Below are 12,179 nucleotides of genomic sequence, written 5' to 3'. Positions count from 1 at the left end.
ACTGTACCAAAGTGGTCCCGAAACCACAAAAAAAGAAAATCAGTTAATACATTTTTAATCTCGCTTTGTCAGACTTTCCCCCCACCGCTGTGCTGCGGAGGAGAGTCTGCATTCCGGGATGAGAGAAAAACGTGCTGTGGTTTATTGGCATTTCTTTAAACCAATCACAATCGTCTTGGGCGACGCTAAGCGCCGTACGAAGCAACGGCGCCTCTGCAAAATAAACCTCAGGAAGGAACTTGTTTTGGTGGAACATGTGTACGTTTAAAAGTTATTTTAGAAGTGCGAGAGAAAACTCACATTGGACAGATAGTCTAGCTAGCTGTCTGGATTTACCCTGCAGAGATCTGAGAAAAGGTTAACCATAGTCCTCATAAATTGACCAGAAATTAAAATGTCAAAGCCCAAGGCAACGGATATCCAGCCTAAATGAATGAAATCCTGCGGAATTTCCGTCGGCAACAGAGCAATCCCGGAAGTGGAACGTCGAGGATATAGACTAATACATTTCAGTGAGCCTACTGTGTCTTATTTTCTGTATTGTGTTTTTATTCTTTGAATAGCAATTATAATTTCAAGTATAAATTGTGACTTTTATGATAGAATAGAATAGATAGAATATATATTTAAAAAAACGTTTGTACAGCACAACTGAATAGTCTTCCTTTTTGGGCACCTTCTTCCTCTCTCGCCAAATCTTGTATGTCCATGACCATAAGACAGCACTAATCTATTGTTATTTTTTATGCTCCGCAAAAATGTATAAATACCAGTGCAAGCTTTTGATTTACATTAGGGTACGTGTGATGCCACCCAGTGGTTTATCTCTTGTAGACAGTATGACGTCCACACACAGGGGGCCAGAGAAGGGTTGTCTACTTTTACAGCTGTTGCTGGTGGCATCTTTCTCTCAGGCTGAGGAGCTGCTGTGCAGGCAGAGAGGGGATCCTGAGAACCCCCAGCTATCTAAGGATGGAGACTTCATGCTGGGGGGAATCTTCTCTTTCCACAGCAGCTGGATAAACAGACAGGACACCTACACGCAAAAGCCACTGCCATTGGAATGCACCAGGTAATTTATTAAGATATCTATTTAGATTTGAAATATGTGAGAGTGGGTACAGATACAAAACAGGAACAATTTTTTTTCATAAAACTGGGTATTAAAATAAGATATAGTCTTTGTTGTGTGCATTATTACTATCAGATTATTTCATTTTCTATGCTACTGTTTTATTTCAAGGATAAATAGTTTGCAGTTCCAACTATGTATAACTGTCTGCATCCAGTTTGAATTTCAGAGGTTTCCAGTATTCCCAGGCTATGCTCTTCGCCATAGAGGAGATTAATAACAGCACAGAACTACTGCCTGGTATCTCTCTGGGCTATAAGATCTATGATGTCTGTGGCTCCATTGCCAGAGGTGTGAGGGTTACACTGGCCTTGGCTAATGGTAATGAGGTATTATCTTCACTCTCTGCCCCATGTACCAGACCTGCCCAAGTGCAGGCCATTATGGGAGAGACTTCTTCCTCTCCTTGCATGGCTATAGCTACTGTCATTGGACCCTTTCATATCCCAATGGTGGGTAAGATTGGCAAAAAGTAAATTACATTTGGGAAAAATAATTATTATTCTGTAATTCTACCAACAAAAAAAAAACAATTATAGTGTGCTGTGTAAATGTTTTATATTTTATCTGTGACAAGAATTTATCTTGACAAATTATTTTTTCTTTCTTTTAGATCAGCCACTTTGCTACTTGTGCTTGTCTAAGTGATAAAACCAAGTACCCATCCTTCCTCAGGACAATACCCAGTGACTACTACCAGAGTAGAGCCCTGGCCCAGTTGGTGTGGCACTTTGGTTGGACTTGGGTGGGAGCTATTAGAACAAATGATGATTATGGTAACAATGGCATGGCCATATTCACAGAAAACGCCCAGCATCTGGGAATCTGTCTGGAGTATTCTGTATCTTTCTTTAGAACAGATCCACCAGAAAAAATACAAAAGATAATTTACATGATCAAGGCATCCACTTCCAAGGTGATTGTCGCTTTCCTCTCCCACATGGATATGGATGTGCTAATTCATGAGTTGTCCAACCACAACCTGACTGGGTACCAGTGGGTAGGCAGTGAGAGCTGGATCTTTGATTCCCAAATTGCAGCCATGGATATTAATCACATTCTGGATGGTGCCATAGGCCTGTCCATCCCCAAAGCACATGTCAGTGGTATGAGAGAGTTCATGTTGGATGTGAAACCGCTCAATTCATCTAGTAATGAAATGTTTTCAGAGTTTTGGGAGACATTATTTAACTGTAAGTTCAAACAGTCAAAATCTTCATCAAGAAATCAGAAAGAATGTACTGGCCATGAAGATCTGACTGGAGTGCAAAACAGCTTCACAGATATGTCGCTCATGCCTATCTTTAACAATGTCTATAAAGGAGTGTATGCTGTGGCTCATGCACTTCATAATATTCTCAGCTGTAACAAAACCTGTAACAACAAGGTGCAGCTAGATCCATTAACGGTGAGTTGAACACCAACATTTTATATTGTTTTTAAAGTAAGTCACATTAACAAGGAAATTGTTTAAACTTAATAATAATAGCAGTCAGTCCATCATGCTGTTGAGCCAATAGGCCTACAAAATGTTGGTCAGATAATGATACATATGGATGCATATCTTCTTAGACTTTACAGCACATAAAAAAGATTCAGTTCAAAACTAAGGAAGGAGATGAGGTTTACTTTAATGAGAATGGAGACCCAGCAGCAAAGTATGAAATTATAAACTGGCAGCCAACAGAACATGGCATTGTGGACTTTGTCACAGTTGGTCTTTATGATGCATCTTTACCTGCAGACGAACAGCTGAATCTGCAAAATAATTCTTTAACTTGGGCACAGAACTCACAACAGGTAAGCTACAATGGTATCACTTTAAGGTGATTACAGTGCATTTATTTGCTATGATAGTGTAAGTCATTACAATTGTTTCTGTATTAATAGAGGTTTGCAAAGCCAACACCTGGTGAAAGTGAAAGGTCATACATTTTGTTTTTTTCATGCAGGTGCCTTTGTCAGTTTGCAGTGAGAAATGTCCTCCAGGAACTCGCAAGGTTCTTCAGAAAGGAAAGCCTGTTTGCTGCTATGACTGTTTAAGATGTGCAGAGGGAGAAATTAGCAACATTACAGGTGTAGTAATATTGGTAAAATGTCATAAAAAAAGGTCATTAAAGGGTCAGCTCACTTAAATAAATAAAAAAATGCCTACAGTCTTTACTCAGTGGTATCTGAGCATGTAGATTTTGGACTCAGCTTCTGAGATTTGGACATCACTCTCTCTCTGAAACTGCAATAATTGCATTGAGAGTGGATGAAATTGTGTTTGTGCAGCAGCCCTGAAAATTGACATTTGAAAAAGATATATAATGCATAGTTATTAAGAAATAAAAAATAAAAAAATTCATAAAGAGTAATTCCTCTTTGTACTGTATCTTTTAAAATCCAAATTTCATTCATGATAATATTATTAGACAAAACAAAATACAAATGTATTAGATCTAATAACAAAATATATTGATTAATGCACTAAGCAAGTAATAATTTCTTTCAGATTCCATCACCTGTGTGCGATGCCACCCTGAGTTCTGGTCAAATGAGCAAAGAGATGCTTGTGTGAAGAAGGAGGCAGAGTTTCTATCATATGAAGAGATTATGGGAGCGCTGCTCACTGCAGCATCCTTATTTGGAACATGCATCACTGCTGTTGTGGCATTCATTTTCTTCAGATACAGGAAATCTCCTATTGTCAGGGCCAACAACTCTGAGCTGAGCTTCCTGCTGCTCTTCTCCTTGACTCTGTGTTTCCTGTGTTCTCTGACCTTCATAGGCCGGCCCTCTGAGTGGTCCTGCATGCTGCGACACACAGCATTCGGCATCACCTTTGTCCTCTGTATCTCTTGTGTTCTGGGGAAAACTATAGTGGTGTTGATGGCCTTCAGGGCCACACTTCCAGGTAGTAATGTCATGAAATGGTTTGGGCCTGCACAGCAGAAACTCAGTGTTGTGGGTTTCACTCTTATACAAGTTATCATATGTATTCTCTGGTTAACAATTTCACCTCCTTTTCCATTTAAGAATTTTGATGAATTTAAGCACAAAATCATCTTAGAGTGTGCTCTGGGCTCAGCTGTTGGTTTTTGGGCTGTACTTGGGTACATAGGAATCCTGGCCATGTTATGTTTCATTCTTGCTTTTCTGGCCCGGAAACTGCCTGATAATTTCAATGAAGCCAAATTTATCACCTTTAGCATGCTGATATTCTGCGCAGTATGGATCACTTTTATCCCAGCGTATGTCAGCTCTCCTGGGAAGTTCAGCGTTGCTGTGGAGATATTTGCTATTCTGGCCTCCAGTTTTGGACTGCTCTTTTGTATTTTTATTCCAAAATGTTATATTATCTTATTGAAACCTGAGAAGAATACAAAAAAGAATATGATGGGGAAGGAGGCACCAAAATCATTTTGAAAACTTAAAATAATATAACGGCAGATGCCATTATAATATTTACATTACAATGTGTCAAGTAGACTTTCATGTACACACCTATTCTCATTTTACTTGCACTGTACGTACTTCTGTAATATTTCTCCACTATATAATTTGTGACACATCATATTAAGATGACAACATTTATTTAGTACAACATAATATATAATTGTATCAATCAATACATGCCCTTTGTCACTGTGGTGGATCAGAACTAACACTGCATTTTACCATCCAATGTAACTGAGTGACCTCCTGTTTGTCTTACTAAACCAAAAAAATAAAGTTATTACTGCATTGTAGTATCACATGTCACATATCGAAAACATGTATAACTGCCAACATAAAATATGTTGATGGTTTTACTCTAATTTAGTACCGTGAATGCCAGATACAGTGGGGCAAAAAAGTATTTAGTCAGCCACCAATTGTGCAAGTTCTCCCACTTAAAAAGATGAGAGAGGCCTGTAATTTACCTATGATTAAAAATAATCGTAGGTACACTTCAACTATGAGAGACAAAATGAGGAAAAAAAATCCAGAAAATCACATTTTTAATGAATTTATTTGCAAATTCCTCAGGAAAATAAGTATTTGGTCACCTACAAACAAGCAAGATTTCTGGCTCTCACAGACCTGTAACTTCTTCTTTAAGAGGCTCCTCTGTCCTCCACTCGTTACCTGTATTAATGGCACCTGTTTGAACTTATCAGTATAAAAGACACCTGTCCACAACCTCAAACAGTCACACTCCAAACTCCACTATGGCCAAGACCAAAGAGCTGTCAAAGGACACCAGAAACAAAATTGTAGACCTGCACCAGGCTGGGAAGACTGAATCTGCAATAGGTAAGCAGCTTGGTGTGAAGAAATCAACTGTGGGAGCAATTATAAGAAAATGGAAGACATACAAGACCACTAATAATCTCCCTCGATCCAGGGCTCCACGCAAGATCTCACCCTGTGGGGTCAAAATGATCACAAGAACGGTGAGCAAAAATCCCAGAACCACACGTGGGGACCTAGTGAATGACCTGCAGAGAGCCGGGACCAAAGTAACAAAGGCTACCATCAGCAACACACTACGCCGCCAGGGACTCAAATCCTGCAGTACTAGACGTGTCCCCCTGCTTAAGCCAGTACATGTCCAGGCCCGTCTGGAGTTTGCTAGAGAACATTTGGATGATCCAGAAGAGGATTGGGAGAATGTCATATGGTCAGATGAAACCAAAATAGAACTTTTTGGTAAAAACTCAACTCGTCGTGTTTGGAGGGGAAAGAATGCTGAGTTGCATCCAAAGAACACCGTACCTACTGTGAAGCATGGGGGTGGAAACATCATGCTTTGGGGCTGTTTTTCTGCAAAGGGACCAGGACGACTGATCAGTGTAAAGGAAAGAATGACTGGGGCCATGTATCGTGAGATTTTGAGTGAAAACCTCTTTCCATCAGCAAGGGCATTGAAGATGAAACGTGGCTGGGTCTTTCAACATGACAATGATCCCAAACACACCGCCCGCGCAACGAAGGAGTGGCTTCGTAAGAAGCATTTCAAGGTCCTGAAGTGGCCTAGCCAGTCTCCAGATCTCAACCCCATAGAAAATCTTTGGAGGGAGTTGAAAGTCCGTGTTGCCCAGCGACAGCCCCAAAACATCACTGCTCTAGAGGAGATCTGCATGGAGGAATTGGCCAAAATACCAGCAACAGTGTGTGAAAACCTTGTGAAGACTTACAGAAAACGTTTGACCTCTGTCATTGCCAACAAAGGGTATATAACAGTATTGAAATGAACTTTTGTTATTGACCAAATACTTTATTTCCACCATCATTTGCAAATAAATTCATTAAAAATCCTACAATGTGATTTTCTGGATTTTTTTTTTCATTTTGTCTCTCATAGTTGAAGTGTACCTATGATGAAAATTACAGGCCTCTCTCATCTTTTTAAGTGGGAGAACTTGAACAATTGGTGGCTGACTAAATACTTTTTTGCCCCACTGTATATGTAGTTAGGTAGTTCCTAGCGTATTGTAAATAATACCACTGTATTTGTCATCCTTGAAAATGCAGGATAAGCCACCGGAATCAACATGTTGTGTGGTCTAGAACCTGAGCTACTGATTAAATAACAACCGGTAATGGACGTTTTGGAAAATGGCCCTATAGCATTTTCAAATCTTCCTAAGGGCATGCTCTAACAGTGTGCCACAGCTCATGCTTTTGCCATCAAAGGCACAATTATTCACATGTCTGCTGAACTATCAGCAATGCTTTCCAGCTCCTCAAATGGGATCCTGAGGCATTCCTAGACCAGTTGACATTTATAATCGCTGTTCTGGGTCTACCCCAGGGTCTCTTACTAGTTGGCCACTCCTGGTAAACTGCCAAATGGAGGGGCCAGAGGCACCCTAATCAGATGCCTGAACCACTTTAACTGGCCCCTTTCGATGCAAAAGGAGCAGTGGCCTTACTCTGAGATCCTGCTAGATATCTGAGCTCCTTACCCTATGTCCAAGGGTGACCCTATGGAGGGAACTCATTTTGGCCACTTGCATCTGTGTATACCATATCATGACCATAGTTGAGGGTTGTGCCATAGATTGACCACTAAAATGCTTTGCCTTCTTGCTCAGCTCCCTCTCCACCACAGTGATCAGGTACAACACCCCAACCAATGTTTAAATTGCATATTATGCATATTGAAACAGAAACTCACTGTTCTGGGTTTCACAAGTTATCATATGTATCCTCTGGTTAACAATTTCACCTCCTTTTCCATTTATCAATTTTAAGAAATTCAAGGACAAAATCATCTTAGAATGCGCTCTGGGCTCAGCTGTAGGTTTTTGGGCTGTACTTGGGAACAGCAGAGCTATGCCATTGTTAATGCTTCTCTCCATGCTTTTATTTCTGCTTATGAGGAGGGGAGACTCTGTGTGCCGTCTGCAAGGCAAGGCAAGGCAAGGCAGCTTTATTTGTATAGCACATTTCAGCAACAGGGCAATTCAAAGTGCTTTACATGAAAACAGATTTACATGAAAACAGATTAAAAAATAAAAAACATACGGGAAAAAAAAAGTGCAGTATAAGAAATTAAACATTGAAGAGCAGTTAAAACAGTTAAATATATAAAAGCAGATAAAATAACTTTCCTGGACTCAGTGATCCAGTTTTTGGAAAGCCAAAGCTTTTTGACCAATATGACAGATATCTCAAGTAGTCCGGTCCATACTTTCTAACCATCTCACCCACTATGGGTCCAGATGCGTCGCACGGCTTTGAGGTTTCATTCCCCATAGTTACAGAAGCTTTTCCTTTAGTATACTCTTATCATTTTCGATGTGGTCGTCACCGCAAAGCTTATTTCTTTTCTTTGGCAAACCTTGCAAAACCCGGTACAGCCCTGCAGACAAAAATCTCTTAATAGTCCAGAATGTGTTCTTAAACTATTTTATTTCTTCTGCAGTCTGTCTCTAAATAGTCAAGAACTCGCTCAGAGTGTTTATAGACTATTTTTTTCTTTTTAGGCCTTGTGCCAGCCCAACGTCTGTCTCTTCTGTCAACTATTGTCATGCCTGCATCAGAGAAATAATCAGAGATATGTCCGTTACTGCAAAAGAATGTCACCGGAATAATCATAAATTCAATTCTATTATTTGTTTTAGGAATTTCTCTTTATATGTTTATATAGATTGTTATACAGTGTCAACAATGCTTATTTAAAGAAAGGCAACATCGAAAAGATAGGTCTTCAGCCTTGATTTAAAAGAACTGAGAGTTGCAGCAGACCTGCAGTTTTCTGGGAGTTTGTTCCAGATAGATGGAGCATAAAAACTAAACGCTGCTTCCCCCTGTTTAGTTCTGACTCTGGGGACAACAAGCAGGCCTGTCCCAGACGACCTGAGAGGTCTGGGTGGTTCATAGTGTAGTAGCAGATCAGAAATGTATTTTGGCCCTAAACCGTTTAGTGATTTATAAACCAGCAAAAGTATTTTGAAATCAATTCTTTGAGGCACTGGAAGCCAGTGTAGAGACTTCAGAACTGGAGTGATGTGATCCACTTTCTTGGTCTTAGTGAGGACTCGAGCAGCAGCGTTCTGAATCAGCTGCAGCTGTCTGATTGATTTTTTAGGGAGACCTGTGACAACACCGTTACAGTAGTCAAGTCTACTGAAGATAAAAGCATGGACAAGTTTTTCCAGATCCTGCTGAGACATAAGTCCTTTAACCCTTGATATATTTTTAAGGTGGTAATAGGCTGACTTTGTAATTGTCTTAATGTGGCTGTTAAAATTCAAGGCTCAGCACAACTACCTGAACTAGCCCAAGACGGCGACCTTGTTATTGGAGGCATTTTTTCATTTCGCACAGGGCAGGATTATGTAATCAACACATTTCAGACAATTCCAGATGTACGGAAATGCAACAAGTATGTATTGTTGGACCTATTTAAAAAGGTTTATGTGTATTTTGTATTGTAATTAAGACTTTAACACAAAGATATAACCCTTTCATCACCCAGCTTCAATTTTAGAGAATTCAAATTTGCTCAAACAGTGATATTTGCTGTAAATGAGATCAACACAAATCCTGATTTGCTCCCCAATGTTAAACTTGGCTACAAGAGCTATGATAATTGTGGAACTATGAACATACTGAGAGCTGCACTGGCACTGTTGAGTGGACTAAAGGAAGAAATCAGTGACATCTGCACTAAAACTGAGGCAGTGCAAGCTATCTTGGGACATTCAGGCTCAAGACCAACTATTGCATTTGGTCTTGTTGTTGGAAGGTTTCATATGCCTGTGGTAAGTCATAGAAGAAAATGCATTGCAGTTAGTGTGAAGTGTTATTTAATGTTGTGTTGTGCTGTTGTATTATTAATGTGCTATCGACTGAATTGTACAAACAGAACATTACAGGACTGCAGTGGGTTGGCAGTGACGCCTGGATCACAGCTTACTCTCTGACTGACAGTGACGGACACAGCCTCCTGGTGGGCTCACTTGGCTTCACAACTAAGATCCCGGGGTTGGAGGAGCACCTGAGGCAGCTCCACCACTCACAGTTTCCTGACAGTCAGTTTGTCAGAGATTTCTGGGAAGAGGTGTTTGACTGTGCTCTGAATGACACTGCAAACACACAAAGAAAGCCGTGCAGCGGCTTTGAAAACTTGCAGAATGTTCAATCCCAGTTAACTGATGTGTCTGAGCTGAGATTCACCAATGATGTATACAAGTCAATTTACACAGTGGCTCATGCTCTTGACAACCTAATTAAATGTGAAGAGGGTAAAGGGCCCTTTTCAAATAGGAGCTGTGCTGATACCAAACACATTCAATCATGGCAGGTGAGGAACCATCAGTTAAGTGTGACAGTGGGAAAACAACATGAACCTGTCATTTATCTCTGTATAATTTTTTTGCTAGGTCCTGCAATATCTCAACACAGTGAATTTCACCACTGAGGAAGGGGAAAGAGTTTATTTTGACAGTAATGGAGACTCACCAGCAAAATATGAACTTGTTAATTTACAAATGACAAACAGGGGGACCATGGAAGGAGTAACAATTGGGATTTACGATACTTCTCTTCCAGAAAATTATCAGTTTATCATGAACAACATCCCAGTTTTCCGGGGAAAAGGGCTGACTGAGGTAAAGCAGACACTGAGGTTTGGACTTGTTAACTGTTTACTGATTTACTGAAAATTGATTGTTCGAAAAATCTTGATATAGGTAATGAGTTTTATAATTTTGATGTGTATTTAACTGTACATATTTTAATTATTGCAAACGATTCGTGTTTATAAATTGTGCTTATGTGTGTAGGAGGTTCCTGTGTCAGTCTGCAGTGAGAGCTGTCTCCCAGGAACTCATAAGGTTCACCAGCAAGGAAAGCCAGTCTGCTGTTATAATTGCATACCCTGTCCAGCAGAATTAAATTACTGATCTCGCAGTAATTTAACAGGTAAATAAACATTGTAGCAGTATTTAATTTGTTGTTTAGAATGCAATACAATATTACACATGATGACATGAATGAAAAGAAAACAGAACATCATTAATGCAAGTGTTAATGTCTGAAACAATTGATAAACAGATATGACTTCATGTTTCTCTGTTTCTCTGTTTTGTTGCAGATTCAATAGACTGTATGAAATGCCCACCGGAGTACTGGTCCAACAAACAGAGAGATGCCTGCATCCCTAAAGAAATAGAATTTTTGGCATATGATGAAATCCTGGGAACATTGTTAGCCTTATTTTCTCTGCTGGGAGTTTTTCTAACTACGATCACAACACTAATCTTCTATGGCCACAGAGAAACCCCACTAGTACGAGCCAACAACTCTCAGCTGAGCTTCCTGCTGCTCTTCTCCTTGACTCTCACCATGATTCTGTGGTTTTAATGGCCTTCAGGGCCACACTTCCAGGTAGTAATGTTATGAAATGGTTTGGGCCTGCACAGCAGAGACTCACTGTTGTGGGTTTCACTCTCATACAGGTTCTTATTTGCGTACTTTGGCTGATAATCAACCCTCCTTTTCCTTTCAAAAATATGAAACACTATCAAGAGAAGATTATTCTTGAGTGTGCCCTGGGATCACCTGTAGTGTTCTGGGTTGTGTTAGGATCCATAGGACTCCTTGCTGTCCTATGTTATGTACTCGCTTTTTTGGCTCGAAAGCTGCCTGATAACTTCAATGAAGCTAAATTTATCACCTTCAGCATGCTGATATTTTGCGCAGTATGGATCACCTTTATTCCAGCATATGTCAGCTCTCCTGGGAAGTTCACTGTAGATGTGGAGATATTCGCCATTCTGGCCTCCAGTTATGGACTTCTTTTCTGCATTTTTCTGCCAAAATGTTGCATCATTTTGTTAAAACCTGAGCAGAACACTAAGAAACACATAATGGGACATCTAACAATCATATACGTTATTAACCACTGCCCAAATCCTCTCCGGGGAACATCACCTTATCGTGGTGGAGAGGTTTGTGTGTCCCTATGAACCTGAGGGCTGTGTTGTCTGGAGCTTTGTGCTCCTGGTAGGGTCTCCCAAGGCAAAGTGGTCTCAGGTGAGGGGCCAGACAAAGAATGGTTCAAAAACCCTATGAGTGACCGAGGTAGAGATGGAGTGACCCTGCCCGGAGGAAGCCCAGGACCCCATCTGGAGCCAGGCCCAGATGGAGGGTTCGTCAGCAAGCGTCTGGTGGCCGGGTTTGCCACGGAGCCCGGACGGGCACAGCCCGAAAAAGCTACGTGGCACCTATCTCTCCATCCCATGGGCCCACCACCTGTGGGAGGAACCGCTGGGGTCGGGTGCGCTGCGATATGGGTGGCAGTGAAGGTCAGGGTCCTCGGCGGACCAGACCTGGGCAGCAGACGCTGGCTCTGGGGACGTGGAATGTCACCTCTCTGTGGTCGGAAGGAGCCGGAACTTGTGCGGGAGGTGGAGCGCTACCGGTTAGATCTGGTGGGGCTTACCTCTACGCACAGTCTCGGTTCTGGAACCATACTCCTGGATAGGGGTTGGACTCTTTTCTTCTCCGGAGTTGCCCAGGGTGTGAGGCGCCGGGCGGGTGTGGGGATACTCACAAGCCCCCGGCT

At 41.1% G+C, this 12,179-nt stretch overlaps 1 protein-coding gene and 1 pseudogene across 1 annotated transcript; both read left to right on the top strand.

Annotated features, from left to right (window-relative positions):
• Positions 1-881: 881 nt before the first annotated feature.
• Positions 882-4,543, top strand: LOC144512690 (extracellular calcium-sensing receptor-like). Its single transcript, XM_078243546.1, has 6 exons — positions 882-1,072; positions 1,290-1,584; positions 1,746-2,540; positions 2,705-2,932; positions 3,085-3,208; positions 3,630-4,543. The coding sequence occupies exons 1-6, from the start codon at positions 984-986 to the stop codon at positions 4,541-4,543; spliced, it is 2,445 nt and encodes an 814-aa protein (XP_078099672.1). The 5' UTR covers positions 882-983.
• A 4,667-nt stretch (positions 4,544-9,210) lies between these two features.
• On the top strand, positions 9,211-11,513 carry LOC144513970 (extracellular calcium-sensing receptor-like; annotated as a pseudogene).
• The last annotated feature ends 666 nt before the right edge of the window (positions 11,514-12,179 follow it).

This window comes from Sander vitreus, chromosome 3 (assembly GCF_031162955.1).
Source record: "Sander vitreus isolate 19-12246 chromosome 3, sanVit1, whole genome shotgun sequence".
NCBI lineage: Eukaryota > Metazoa > Chordata > Actinopteri > Perciformes > Percidae > Sander > Sander vitreus.
This window is presented reverse-complemented; position numbering and strand designations above follow the sequence as displayed.